Here is a 16234-nt window from a genome sequence, read left to right on the forward strand (position 1 = left end):
CTTGTTCCTGCCATGAGGGACATATTTCCTACCAGATTTTCATGGAGAATATACTAATCTCATTAGAATTTCAGAAGAGTTGATAATAAGTGAGACCTACACAAACTAATGAAGCAATCTTGCATCAGACTGATTGATAGCTTGTTATCACTCTTGGGCCACATTTCCGATCTGATCTTGGTCAAGCTTGAACTATATGCTTATATCATTCAAATCTTAACACAGACAAGTTCAAAAGTGCAGTCCATACATACAGGTCAAACCAATACTAGTTACTGATTACCACACATCTGTTACCAGTTTATGACTATGTACAATATCCTTTATACTCAGCAGAGTTAGGACCAAATGTAAGTTAGTTGTACTTGCAGCTTTAGACTGACCTGCTCAAAATAAACGATTATATTGTGATAACTGGTTCACTGCAGTAGGCATTATGGACACAGTAGTTGTTGGAGTAAATTACTCATGTTCCATATATGAAGCTTCAAATAAAATTTAAAATCTCTTAAAACTATCTATGAACCAAATGGCAAGTCTCGTGACCATGGTATATATTGCATGAGGGGACGGATATGGTGATTGTTCATTTGCAAGAATACTCTTATTTGAATTTAGATATGTGGTGACATTTTGACTGTAAGGATCCTGTTCTTTGGATTTAGATGTGTGGTGACAGGACCTTCCTTATCAGCACTGAGCCAGGTGTTTTACTGGACTACTTATACTTTATGTCTGGGTACTTGAAAAAAAGCCTGTATCCCCATTCCCAACTCCCTGCCATTTTTTGGCAACTCACCCTCCAACTTTAAATCTATTGGAAAGCCCTGGGTGACATTTTGAATGCAAGGGTACAATACTGTTCTTTGTATTTAGATATGTTGTGACAGATTGTGGAAATATTTCATCAGACTGCGTCCAAAATTTAACTTTTCCTTTTTTTAAATTGAACATACATGTACCTCTATATCATTTCAGGTTTTTTACTTTGGTTCAGCAAGCTAAAACAAAGTTCCTTGACATTCAGAGAAAAAGGTATATTCTCTCTCTCTCTCTCTCTCTCTCTCTCTCTCTCTCTCTCTCTCTCTCAACCCTTGAACATCTATTATTAAACCATTTAAAAGAATTTCATGTGATTTTCATTGAAATTATCGAAAAGAAAAGGAATAGTAAATGAAATGTATTTGTGAAATTTTGATTTATGTGACTTGCTGAATTCAACAAAAGATTATTGATACTTTGTCTTCATGTATATATTTAAAAGGAATAAAATTGACTATAAAGTGTACACACAGCAATTAAATGGCAGCAATCAGACAGATTATTCCTGTTTAACTAAGTAAAGCAGATTGAAATTTGATCTGATTTCATGAATATACTGCAATAGTAGATCAACCTGATTTCATGAATATACTGCAATAGTAGATCAACCTGATTTCATGAATATACTGCAATAGTAGATCAACCTGATTTCATGAATATACTGCAATAGTAGATCAACCTGATTTCATGAATATACTGCAGTAGTAGATCAACCTGATTTCATGAATATACTGCAATAGTAGATCAACCTGATTTCATGAATATACTGCAATAGTAGATCAACCTGATTTCAGAGATGTAGTTTTCCCAGAGCTAAACTGGAAATTTTGGCAAACCATATTGTTTTGTAAATCATGACAGTGATAAACATGAAGAATTTTCCTGTCATTTTCAGATTTTCTTGCAACCATTTAATGTATTCACCAACATGAATCAAAGATATTTGAGTGATTTATCAGGTTGACTGTCTTTGTAAGAAGTAACCTAGGCAATGCTGAGTCCTCCAGTGGCTTACCCCATAGCAAATTCTTCCATTTGTTGCATACCTCCCTCTGCCCAGACCCTTCCAACAGTTAGTGACTCAATTCAGAACCCAAGATCCATTATATATACAGTGCTATATATTGCCTTGACAGAAGTGCCATGCTATAACCGTATGTACAAAGTTTGATCACCAGATATTAAAAAGTATTAATGTAAATGCCATTGCACATATTTGACCTTTGACCCCCTCCCAAGGATTCTAGATGATGGGCCAAAGAGTTTATCCCCTCTTATACATGTTACTAAATGAACAACTTGCCTAATAACAAGTTTTGGTGAATTTCAACCAGCAAATTAAGAAGAATTTGGGACAAATAAACAGTTTTGGATATTTATTTGGACTTTAGCCTCACAGTAATGGGGACTAAGTACATGTAGTACTTTTGAGAAAGCTGTTTATGAAATTAAATTTTCTCTTACATTGATAAATAGGAATTCATTTTAGAAAGAAAAACAGTCAGCTTATAAAATGTATCTTTCATGCTTTCCCTTCACTTTGTACCCAGACCCCAAATGTTCCTCTAGAAATAGGGCTATGTCCCTAAGGGTCAGAATAGATGTAGGGGCCAGTGTTGTATAGCTAAATTCATCTTTTCATACCCCAGTGAGTGCAATCTAATAATTACAGGATTGAGTTCGGTCTGTCTGGTGTTAAACTGCACATCAGCATGACAGGTTTTATCTTGTTGATGCAAAGTGCCTTGTCCAGGTACACAACCACAGTGGTCATCAAGGCATGGTCTGGGCAGTATTTGAACCCTTCTGATATGAAGCCTAGCATGGTAATTACTGACCCACAATAGTTTGTCAGTTGGAATTCAAAGGGCTACTTATCCTGGGTTCATGATTTTGAAATGAATCTAGCATACACATAATGGGAAATGAGAGCAACATTTGTAATCCAACAGGGGTGTGTTAACAGAAGAAGTATCCATTTTGAGATGATTACTTCCAGTAATATATTGGTGGTAGTATACCTATGATGACAGGGAAGCACACATGCCTCTTCTTTGATCATGGAGGTTTGTAACCTCATTGCTGGACCCACTAGGTTGCCCTCCAAGTTTGTCATATGCCTGGCAAGAAGAATAGTTCTGCAGTGTCTTCAGGAGATTCAGGGTAGTTTTCACAGAATGATCTCTGCTCCAATCTATAGCAGGCTATGTTCAGAACATTGGGAGGGGTCTTGGGTGGTTATGTGTGAAAGCTTGCCAGTAGTTTCCTGTGGGTTGGTGGTTCTTCTCTGGATCTTCCCTGCCAAATATACTGGCAGCCATGTGCAGGAAAATCGCATTCAGCTGACAAAACTACAGACTAAATCAGACTGGGGTGAGGTCTTTGGTGGATTTGTTTGGAACAAGACTAAACAACAAGCTCACCTTTTTTTCTGCAGTTTTGGACCAGAGAGCCTGGACAGTGTATGTTTTCAACCTAAGTTAGATCATCTGTTTGCCTATGCCTGCCAGCCCTTCAGGATGATTACACAAGTGCTTGAAAAGTTGGGACCTTCCCTGCTCAGCTCATTTTGATAGCCCTTCTGTGGCCCCAATAATCATGGTTTAGCTATCTTTACAATCTGCTGGTAGACCAGCCTCGGACATTGCCTCAGAGGAAGGACATTATGTTGCTGCACAGGGGCTACCCTATACAACAGCCCACAGATTATCCACCTTCACACTAGGCATATCTCAAATTACCCAAAGAGAGACAGTGATCCATTTCTACTATTAAGGTCTATAGGCCAGACCTATCCAGCATACTCAAATTTTCAAAAGGGCTAATTCCTCAGATTGGATTCTTATATACTAACTTAGAGTAGTGGACATTCCTACAGTATTTATGAGTGTTTTCTTTTTTTATATAAACTTTATGAGGCCATCACCCACCCACCCACCCCAGACTGGTAAATTTAGCTAATATTACTGATATTAAATGGGTTTTTTTTGGGGGGGGGTACAATTTTTAATGATATAATACTTACCTGTTGCAGATTCCCTCTACCCACCCAACTGTGATGTCCTATGGGTTGTTTTGTGCCTCAAAAGATGCTTACCTCCCTTGGTTCATCACCAGTTAGACTGTTGGGTGGAAATTCATCAAAACATAGCATATAGTTTGCTATTGTAGTAGCCATGTGCAAGAGAGTTATGATTTTTGGGTCCCTCTCCTGGGAGTGCATTTAATATAAAATAAACAAAAATTGCTATTACAGTGACATTTTTCAATATGTTTTGGTCCAGACTTTATTCTTGCACTTGATGCAGGGGGTGGGGATGGGCATAAAGTTTAATTATAACACTTTATGGGACCAAAAGGTGGGGTTGGAAAATTTATACAAATAATGCCATGGCAAGTAGCTCTTGTTTTTAATGAAATTAGCAGCCATGGACACTGGATTTTTTGGACATGAAAATCCAATTAAGATATGCAGCCTGAACCAACATTGGCCTCAGGGTTTGTAAGCAATCCTTTTATCTTGGGATGGGTCCCATTATGATGTTTCAGCAGGAAGACTGTGATTTAGATTAAAAAAATACAACATTGACATTAAAATTTTGTATTTTAAGAATGTTACTCTTTTTTTACCTTAATTTTTGTTTGTATACCTTATTTGTATACCTAATCATCATTGGTCACTGTTTAGTGATGATGGTGCTGATGTGCCATTAAAGAGTATACATGCATAAATATGAACTTTTCTTTTGTTTTTTCCATACATTTTTTATTTACTTATGTTTTTGCACTGTACTTGTTTACGTATTCCATATCCCCACCCTGACCCCCAAGGACTCTTGCCCGTGGGTTATATCATGGCAGCTATTGGTGAGATATTCATAAATAGACTTGCTAGGCATGGAACAGTGAATTAAGATAGACAAGCAGTTGTAGTTTTTAGACATAGCAAGGTGATAACTTTGAAACCTTTGAGATTCACACAATACAACTAAGTACTTACTAGATATCAAAAGATATGAAGAGACTATTCAGATATGTAACCAATATTGGTCACACACACACATGTACACACATACACACACTTGGTTATTTTCCTTTGATAAGAATCCTCATATTTCAGAAGCAAACTGATTTACAGCACATAAGAACATCTTTCTATGGTACTTCTTTTTAGAAAGGTCCTCTTATCATTCCAGTGGAGTATTATCCCATAAAATTGAGGTCAACAGAGTGAGGTTACATTTTGAGACCACAGGAGATGGAGACCATACTATACTGTTACTACCTGGAGCTCTGGGTAAGTAGTGTATTGTACAGGTTTATTATTGGAAATAATTGACAGACATAAGACAAGTCCACATCAGCAAATCTGTAGGCAGTCCATGCTGAAGTTTACTGTGTGAAATGAACACTGGTACAGCATGGGGTAAGTGCCACAAAGGACAGTTTGAAGACAAAGTCATAGGAAGACAAGGGACAGTTCTGTATTAAAACAATGGATAAATCTGGTGACCTGACATAAGCATGCAGGGCAAAAGCTTTCCAACAAAATTGTGCAAAGTCAAAAGCACACTGACATAAAATGCAACTGACAAAATTGCACAAAAGCAAAACAGCACAACTCAAAACCCCTGTCAAACTCATGCAAACAGAAAGGAGTACATATTAGAAGTAGACACAAAAAGTGAGATAATTTCTAAGTTTCAGATATTGTTTGAAGAGTCATTCTTCCAAGCTAGTTGTGTATAAATATGTTTAGGCCTAAACATATGCAGTCATGAAAAGGACCAAATCACATTAGCAGAAAAAGCATATTTTACCTGATGGCTATCGGCTTTAGAAAGATCATATTAATTTGGATGGGAGATGCATGAAACAATACTGCAAAGGTCTGAAATCGGATGGGAGATGCATGAAACAATACTGCAAAAGTCTGAATGCAACAGATAAAGTAACAGCTGTTTTGGAGCATAATCATGCTTCCATTCCAGAACTTGTTCATTCTTCAAGTTCAAAGGTGACCAAGAAATCACTGATTTTGTTTCTGTGAGTACTTTATGTGAGTGGTTGATCAGGCCAATTTGTTTTCTGAACTGTTTGTGACACACTTGAAAGGAGATGCCATATATGTTTACTTGATCGATGGAGAATATACTGCAGTTCTGAGATTTATGCTGCTCTGTGCTTTTGCAGTGCCCTTGCAATTCTCGTTAGTTCAAAGTCTGTAGCTCCAGTATGGATGAGACTGTCAGATGGAGTGATCCTGCATACGATGTTCCCTGGACTTGAGTCAATGTTGAAGTGTTTTAAGGATGACTTGAGAGAATCTTTGAAGTGTTTCTTTTGACCTTCCTGAGACCTCTCTCCCTCGTGAAGCTTGCCATAGAAATTTATTTATGATTCAGTTTCACATGCCAATATTTAATTTTGTAGAAAGAAATTCCATTGCACATTTAAAATCTACTGCATGTATAAAAAAGAAAACTGAAACTGGTGCACCATTTGAAATTGAGAAAATGGGTATTTTAATTTGCTGCCTTTGGAGCATGTGTAGATGGAAAGTATTATCAATGTCAATTGTTACTTGTGCTTAGAAGTTAAGTTTCCTATTTCTAGAGCAGGAATGTCAATTGAAGAAGCCAGTGCCAGAAAAAATGCTTCATTTGTTTGGGTAAAAGTAATGATGGAACAATTAGTTAAACTGGAAACATGATTCTTTCTTTCAAACTTGAGCAACAACTTCAAATACCGGTCTCTGTTTCATGGCCAATGTAAACAACCTACACCCAGCAGTCATGACAACTCTTCTGACAAACATATTGTGAAATGGGTCAGTTGCCTTCACCATTTCAGTCAGCATTGGAGGGTCAGCAAGAGATATGTTGTTTCCACTCAGGGCAGTCAGTCAGCAAGTGATGTCTTGATTTCCACTTGGGGCAGTCAGTCAACTGCTTCCTCACCGATACATGACTCTTGATTGTGGATGTTGTTGAAGTGTTTGATATAAGGGACATGTACTTCAATCTTTATTTCTATTTCTCACTCTTTTTCTATAAGAGGCAACTTTTCTAACTTCATTAGAGCAACAACTTCGTTACATTAGACATATCTGTGCCATTTTGACTTAACATACCCAGTTCACTAGTATGTTTAATCAGTGATGTGTATTGACCTATTATAAATTTGCATTTACTGACTGAACAAACTTAAAGCCCAGAAAGATCATGCAGACAATTTCTATGCACATTTATTTGTTCACTAATGTCCACTTTATGGTAAGTTCATGTTGTTGTTGTAGGGTTTAACACTATTTTTCAGCACAAGAAAGGCCAGTATAAATGGTGGAGGAAGAACCGGGGAAAACCCCGGAAAGAACCACCGACCCACGAATAGCTACTGGCAAGCTTTCTCACATACCCACATTTGCCGAATCGGAGACTCAAACCCACACAAACAGGTGAGATGGTAGTGATTTGTAACAGTGAGTGCTTTAGACCACTTGGCCACTCAGGGCCCCGGTAAGTTCATGCAGTGTTTCTCTGTCACTTATTATGTAATTAGAGACCAGTGGGTCATGCATGTAATTTCTAGAGATATCTATATTGTTCATTAACATCCACTTCACTGTCAGTTTAGGTGATGTTTTGACAAATTTAACTTGTATATGCTGTCTATTAACACTGTTGATTTTATATTATTTTATCAGTAAAATAATAAAATAAAATAGAGACAAACAGTCATACATATAATTATATTGTTGTAAAGGATATACAATTTATCAATTTAATTATTTATTTTTTTACAATTTTATATAGTGCATTGGTATTAAGGTCATTAGGATGCAAACTATCCAATTTATGAATCCATTAAGTTTTTTGTATGAGTCTATTAATGTCACTATGCACAGTATCGATTGGCATGAAAGAAAAATCAAGTAGAGAGTGATTGTTGGTGTTAAAGTGTGTTGATATATTAGAGGAAAGCTGAGGATCTCTATAATTTTTTTATGAAAGCGATGATTATTCATTCTCTTAGAAACATGTTGAAGTGTTCTAACGTTTGTGTTTTTTTTATTATCCCAGTTATGTTATTTTAAGAACTTTTTAATTTTTTAAAACTTTTTTATGTTTTATCTTGTATTTGATCTTTTACAATTTTTGGGAAGGGCTCATCTTTCTAAAAAAATTTTGCAATTCATTTTGAAGACTAGCTTTAGTTGGCACTGCAGTTTTGCTTTTGTGCTGCACTCCATAAAACATTTCCATATAACTACTGTGTTTACAAGTGTTATTACACTGGGCAGGGCAAAGTGCACTCATTGCATACTGTATTTACAAGTGTCATCGCACTGGGCAGGACAAAGTGCACTCATTACATACTGTATTTACAGGTGTCATCATTATGGGCAGGACATAGTGCACTCATTGCATACTGTATTTACAGGTGTCATCACAATGGGCAGGACTGAGTGCACTCATTACGTACTTTATTTACAGGTGTCATCACAATGGGCAAGACTAAGTGCACTCATCGCATACTGTATTTACAGGTGTCATCACAATGGGCAGGACTAAGTGCACTCATCGCATACTGTATTTACAGGTCTCATCATAATGGGCAGGACTAAGTGCACTCATCGCATACTGTATTTAGAGGTGTCATCACAATGGGCAGGACTAAGTGCACTCATCGCATGCTGTATTTACAGGTGTCATCACAATGGGCAGGACTAAGTGCACTCATTGCATACTGTATTTAGAGGTGTCATCACAATGGGCAGGACTAAGTGCACTCATCGCATACTGTATTTACAGGTCTCATCATAATGGGCAGGACTGAGTGCACTCATTACATACTGTATTTACAGGTGTCATCACAATGGGCAAGACTAAGTGCACTCATCGCATACTGTATTTACAGGTGTCATCACAATGGGCATGACTAAGTGCACTCATTGCATACTGTATTTAGAGGTGTCATCACAATGGGCAGGACTAAGTGCACTCATCGCATACTGTATTTAGAGGTGTCATCACAATGGGCAGGACTAAGTGCACTCATCGCATGCTGCTATTACAGGTGTCATCATAATGGGCAGGACTAAGTGCACTCATTGCATACTGTATTTAGAGGTGTCATCACAATGGGCATGACTAAGTGCACTCATCGCATACTGTATTTAGAGGTGTCATCACAATGGGCAGGACTAAGTGCACTCATCACATGCTGCTATTACAGGTGTCATCATAATGGGCAGGACTAAGTGCACTCATTGCATACTGTATTTACAAGTGTCATCGCACTGGGCAGGACAAAGTGCACTCATTACATACTGTATTTACAGGTGTCATCATTATGGGCAGGACATAGTGCACTCATTGCATACTGAATTTGCAGGTGTCATCACAATGGGCAGGACTAAGTGCACTCATTGCATACTGTATTTACAGGTGTCATCACAATGGGCAGGACTGAGTGCACTCATTACGTACTTTATTTACAGGTGTCATCACAATGGGCAAGACTAAGTGCACTCATCGCATACTGTATTTACAGGTGTCATCACAATGGGCAGGACTGAGTGCACTCATTACATACTGTATTTACAGGTGTCATCACAATGGGCAAGACTAAGTGCACTCATTGCATACTGTATTTACAGGTCTCATCATAATGGGTATGACTAAGTGCACTCATCGCATACTGTATTTACAGGTGTCATCACAATGGGCATGACTGAGTGCACTCATTACATACTGTATTTACAGGTGTCATCACAATGGGCAGGACTAAGTGCACTCATCGCATGCTGCTATTACAGGTGTCATCATAATGGGTATGACTGAGTGCACTCATTACATACTGTATTTACAGGTGTCATCACAATGGGCAAGACTAAGTGCACTCATCGCATACTGTATTTACAGGTCTCATCATAATGGGTATGACTAAGTGCACTCATCGCATACTGTATTTACAGGTCTCATCATAATGGGTATGACTGAGTGTACTCATTACATACTGTATTTACAGGTGTCATCACAATGGGCATGACTAAGTGCACTCATCGCATACTGTATTTACAGGTGTCATCACAATGGGCATGACTAAGTGCACTCATCGCATACTGTATTTACAGGTGTCATCACAATGGGCAGGACTAAGTGCACTCATTGCATACTGTATTTAGAGGTGTCATCACAATGGGCAGGACTAAGTGCACTCATCGCATGCTGCTATTACAGGTGTCATCATAATGGGCAGGACTAAGTGCACTCATTGCATACTGTATTTAGAGGTGTCATCACAATGGGCATGACTAAGTGCACTCATCGCATACTGTATTTAGAGGTGTCATCACAATGGGTAGGACTAAGTGCACTCATCGCATGCTGCTATTACAGGTGTCATCATAATGGGCAGGACTAAGTGCACTCATTGCATACTGTATTTAGAGGTGTCATCACAATGGGCAGGACTAAGTGTACTCATCGCATACTGTATTTAGAGGTGTCATCACAATGGGCAGGACTAAATGCACTCATCGCATACTGTATTTAGAGGTGTCATCACAATGGGCAGGACTAAGTGCACTCATCGCATGCTGCTATTACAGGTGTCATCATAATGGGCAGGACTAAGTGCACTCATTGCATACTGTATTTAGAGGTGTCATCACAATGGGAAGGTCAAAGTACACTCATTGTATATTGTTTTTATTGGTGTCATCACAATGGGCAGGACTAGGTGCACTCATTGCATACTGTATTTACAAGTGTCATCACACTGAGCAGGACAAAGTACTCTCATTGTGTACTGTATTAATAGGTGGAATCACACTGGGCTGGACAAAGTGCACTAATTGCATACTGTATTTACAGGTGTCATTACACTGGGCAGGACAAAGTGCACTCATTGCATTCTGTAGTGATAGGTGTCTTCACACTGAGCAGGACAAAGTGTATTCATTGCATCTTGTAGTAATTATGAGCCATAATTTCCTTCCTTTCAATGCTGGGGTCTTGATGACAGGATGGTTTGCGGATATTGAATATAACAGGTGCCTGCCTGCATCAGGTGAGGTCTTCTCTGAAGTGATGCAAACTACTGCTGATCTGCTAATGATGTTAATGGAGCATTTATTTTGCCTTCCCTTTGTCTGACCAAGTCTGAAGCCCTAGGATTTTCCATCCAGTGTGCACAAATTTCATATGTATGGCCTGCATCTCACCCCACATATTCCAGGCATGTAATACGAAAAGCTTGCAACGAGTGTACTTTATCCTGTCCAGTGTGTGCAGGCAGGCACCTGTTATATTCAATATTCGCAAACCATCCTATCATCAAGACCCCAGCATTGAAAGGAAGGAAATTGTGGCTCTGTTTTGCCAAGACCAGACTCAGCCATCAGATTCATATTGCTCATGGTGAATATCAAATCTGATTTACATCAGCGACCAAGTGTACTAATTATGATGATCCCGTATCATGTATCCCATCCTGGCAGCAGAACTCTGGCCCACCCAATAGTGCCATAATGGATCCATATTTGCCAGGCCAGTTAGGGCTATAGTTATTATGGACCTATAAAGCACTCCATACCTATTAAGCCCAGCTCCTGAGGATGGCCTATCACAGCTTAGTATTATGGTTCCAGCAAGACAACATATCAGTCCTGGATGCCTAATAAAATGCACAGACATTAAATGATACAGTGAGTGGTCTTCTTCAAATTATGATATTGCAGTCTGGATGGACTTCCAGTATGGATTGCAGGAGGTATCAATGTGACATCACACTACAGTGAACCATGTTCACAAACTCTATAGTCTTGACTTGACCCAATGATGAACAGAGAAGATTTGGTCCTCCATACATCAATAAAGGAAGTTTCTTGCTTGTTACGGCCTGAATTTTGCCCCTTTCCTCCGGATGCATCAACAGCAGTGTGCAGAGTACCAGCATCAGTTGATCTCTTGGTGATTGCAAGACTGGGTCACATTCAAGCGATTACTTGTCTGGTTGAGTGATGGACCTTTTGCTTTGCTTGGAGTGGTGATTACAAGACCAAAGTATGAACAGTCCTTTTTTTCTCAGAAACGACTGCCATCTAATTTTAAGAAAGTGTACTATAAAACATGCACTTTCTATTTTGTACAGATGTTGCAGCCATTGACATGGATTTACTTCTCTGGCAATGTCAAAACCTTCAGTATAGATGGATCAGAAACACTCCATTGACACTCACCAGTTAGTCCGGAACATTATTGCAGTAAGGTGTATGCTTATCCTGGTATGCATGTCAATCATCCAGCAACCAGAACATAGCCCTGGTCCATGTGTCATTATGCCCATGGGCCATGCTTGAGAATCAGGTTCATGGATGGTGAATGTGCTGAGCAGGGCTGCACAGAATACAATTGCAAACACCATGACAGTGGCAGTGAAACAACAGCTTGCAGAAAGAGATGAATGGTTCTCCACCTCACTTTGCTCAGAGAGTATCACAAGGGCACACTCAAATTACAACCAATGTCATTAAACCTCTTCAGTGGTAAGGCTGAGGAAGTCCATAAGCAGGCACCCAAGGAGACAAATCCCACATAGGCCCAGCATCAGAAACCTCTGTTTCGTCACAGTATCAGTCCCCGGGTTTTCACATGAATTTTGGATAGAAATGTGTCATAATTCAGGACTATCTCCATGTCCATGACTTTCATCTACCTGGATGATGTAGATGATATAATATAAAAATGTTGGGTGAATTTTATTTCAGTCAGGACATGAATTCCCGTGTTTCACTCCTACTGTTCTTCAGATTTCTCATCAGTAACAACAAATTTGATATTATAGTATTTCGTCGTTTCATCTACTTGAGGTTGGAGTTCAAAACATGTGAACAGGATCTGTCTCCCTTGCTTTGAAGATCATCCTCTTGATGGTGTCTTCAATCCACTCAAAGAGTTGCATCTCTGCCAGAGAAATCCTCCAGCTACTGGGTCTCAAAGCAAATGGAGGAACCTCATTTGGCTTATGGTGGGTGATCTCTTACAGGTCATGCCATCAGGAATCATGATTTGTACAGATGCTATCATAGAGGGTATGGGTACTGACCATCTGCTATTATTTTGGAAGGAGGTTGTGCCTTCCTCAGGACTGACATGGCTTATCAGTAGCCTTGGGATAAAGGCCAGAGTGAATGCCTGTCATTGGTGGCAGGAGATGCTGGAGTGTACTCAGTCTATCTGACAACTCTATGGTGATGAATTATTGCAGAATTCAAAGGAGAACCAGATCCCCAGATCTGTGCCTCCAAATTTGGGATTTTCTTGGGTGATGTCATGAGTGACATAACCAAGTCAAGTCCATCTCATCCTGGGCAGGCTCAGTGTTTTGGTGGATATGTCCCAGTAACATCAGCTAATCCAAACCAAATGGTTGATTAACCCTTCAGTATTCATTTGATTCTGTCGGGGCTACAAAGTTCCCAACAGATCCAAAGGCATTGATACACTTTCCATGATTTGGGATGGAATGGATGTATGTGCCTATCCGCCAGCACCTCTGATCCCAAAAGATCATGTAAAAGGCAAAGGAATCAGTTTTCTGTTTTACTCTGTTCTCCTCAGAATGGAGAAGTTATGGATAAATGACTTGTTAAACCAGACAGCAAAAATCCCAAGGAAACTTTGGGGTCTGTCCTTGCCTGCTGAAACAACATGTATAGCATGTGTTTCACCTGAACCCAGATCTGTTGAACTTACATATATGGCTTTTATCAAACAAGCCCTCAAGGGCAAACATTTCCCAGAATAAGTGTTGGGCAGGAAGGCCCACTACTTGGTAAGCAAATGAAAGAAAGTGTAGAGTTTTTCTTCCAGTGGTGTGAACAGGAGTACATTACTCCACTTAAGCATTGTTATTCCAGTTAGCAAATTTTTTCTTGTGGCTTTTGAGGTAATGAAGTTAGCACCCATTACTATAACAGGTTGCCATTCCATTCTTTCAGAAATGTTTCATCATCATGAAATGAAGGATATAGGATGAAACAAAAAACTCTCCATGGGTTTTATCATGGCTGAATTAGGCCTCATTGAAACTAAAGCATCACTGGCTAACCTCTCTTACAAAACTGACTTCTAGTCTGCGTGGTTAGAAAATGGCAAAATTGTTGAGATACATTACTTGTCAGTCAGTCCATACTCTCAAGAGTTCCATCATGATAGTTCAGTTTCATGAATGATGTCCCTTGCTTTCATATTTAGAACATGTTTCTATTTGTGGTCAGTCAGTCATTTGTTGTTTAAATTCTTTTGCTGTTAGATTTTTAACCACAGGGTTATCTTTTTAAATGATGTGGTGAAAGTTTTGAAGTGGTACATGAAATGAAATGAGCCATTGAAAGTTTTGAAGTATTACCTGAAATGAACTGAGCCAGTGCCAGGAGGATCGATCAAGCATATATATATATACCTTTGAAGGAGGTAAAGGTTGATAACTCTGCAGTATCCAAGGAATAATCAATTGTGTCAGATTCACACCTACGTGGGCAGACAAGTTTTAGCTTTATTTACATTTCAGTTAGATTGGGAGAGTGGATTTGCAAGGTGGTGGTCATACTAAAAAAAGGTATTATGATAGGGTAAGTATTATCATAGAAACATATTTTACTCCAAAATTGGTTTCTCCCTGACACAAACGTTTTCACTGAATCTTTGATAATTCTTGCTATATTGTAGACAAATTACAGTTACAAATCCCAACTACTATGGTATTACTATGCATATGACTGGCAATTTCCCCCCACCCCTAGACATGACTGAGAAACATGAATCATCAGATTTTCTACCATTCATGCTTTGCCATGTTTTGCTACATAATAGTCAGCAGTCCTTGACCCCAGCTTCTGCATTATGACAAGGCAGAGGTGTAATTATTTTACACCTGTTTTTCTTCTGCTTGATAAAAACTTGCTCAGGATCATAGACAACATTCTTTGTGTTGCTCACTTGATCTGTTGACATTTAATTGACATTTTCAAAGTGGAGATGGAAATGGTGTGAAATACAAATATATGTTCATGACACAATCAAAGTGTAACACAACGTTGAATCAGATTATCAGCTGCAACAGTTTCAAAAAGTGTTCTTGTCAGATTAATTGTCTTTAACATGACATGACCTACTTTGTTGACATGGGTCGAGGTCGAGAAGATTTATAAAACTGAGGATTTCTTTTCGTAAGTGTTAATGATTATTAATTTCAGTCTCCTAAATATACAAATAAAACAGCTTATGCTACCATTGAAATGATCTGGATTTAATCTCCATAACATTTTAATGCAGTATATCATTAAAAGAAATGCCCTGTGATTGAATGTCATTTGAGTGTCCTCTATTTGGTATTGACAGCAGCAGGCATCGTTTACTTTAGGCTTTATTATGATTGCTGACATGCCTGATTCTTATCAGACATGGTGCATAGATTCACCTCACAAAAGTTCAAAGGTCAAGGCATCATACATTCACTGAGGAGAACTTAGCCACAGAAATTATTTTTACTTGTTTTACAGGTTCCAGTCAGACTGACTTTAGTAAGCAGCTGTTGGACTTTAATAAGGATAAGTTCACCCTCATTGCTGTAGATCCAAGGGGTTATGGGAAAAGTATCCCCCCAGAGAGAGACTGGCCCCTAGAGTTCCTTCAGAGGGATGCTGATGATGCCTTGGAGCTTTTAAGGGTCAGTAAGTCTGACAGAAATGATTAGGTGGTAACAATTCCAAATTTGACCTGGCCTGGCAAAGCTTACGCAGTGGAAAGTGGTCTCAAAATTAAATTTTGTTCTTTTTTAAGTGTTTAAATTGGGCGGCTTACATGAAATTTCATCAGCCCGACATTGATTCTAGTTGTCATGGCTAGTTTGAGTCCGGAAATGTTATCCTCAGATCATGGAATGATGAAACTAACTGATATGACTGATTTCTTCTTTATTATTCTTTGACCAAATTCTATTTGTTTCAAAAGTATATTTATCATGTACATGCAGTCTCCAAATAATGGCTATTCGCCCATTTTCTGTATCATCTTCCTGTTCTATCTCTTGAATACATGTATATGTATAGGAAATCCATATTGGGAAATGCAACATGGACTCATCATAGTATGGTCCTGTGAGTGGTAAGACAGGTATAAACATTCTGGTGGATGGATTTTCTACCTTGGGGGTTCAGGTCATTACTGAGAGACAAAGGTATGCAGCAAAGTTGTTTTTATCTACAGCTTAAAATTGTAGGAAAGTTAACATACACCTCGATGTTTTCAATCTGATTGAATTCACATGTGTTCTTGTTTTAACCATATTTATTCCTTTAAGAATATTTCCTAGTGTCCAAAACATGGCATCTTATTCACTT

The 16234-nt window shown here is 38.6% G+C and overlaps 1 protein-coding gene across 1 annotated transcript in view; it reads left to right on the forward strand.

Annotated features, from left to right (window-relative positions):
* Positions 1 to 16234, forward strand: part of LOC149785885 (serine hydrolase BPHL-like) — a 35521-nt gene that overhangs the window by 3999 nt on the left and 15288 nt on the right. The window contains exons 2-4 of the mRNA XM_089979876.1: positions 979 to 1035; positions 5019 to 5119; positions 15395 to 15561. Coding sequence (XP_089836002.1) covers positions 979 to 1035; positions 5019 to 5119; positions 15395 to 15561 — 325 coding nt within the window. The remainder of the gene's footprint in view (positions 1 to 978; positions 1036 to 5018; positions 5120 to 15394; positions 15562 to 16234) is intronic.

This window comes from Sinohyriopsis cumingii, chromosome 13 (genome assembly GCF_028554795.1).
Source record: "Sinohyriopsis cumingii isolate HCF-2022 chromosome 13, ASM2855479v2, whole genome shotgun sequence".
Lineage (NCBI taxonomy): Eukaryota > Metazoa > Mollusca > Bivalvia > Unionida > Unionidae > Sinohyriopsis > Sinohyriopsis cumingii.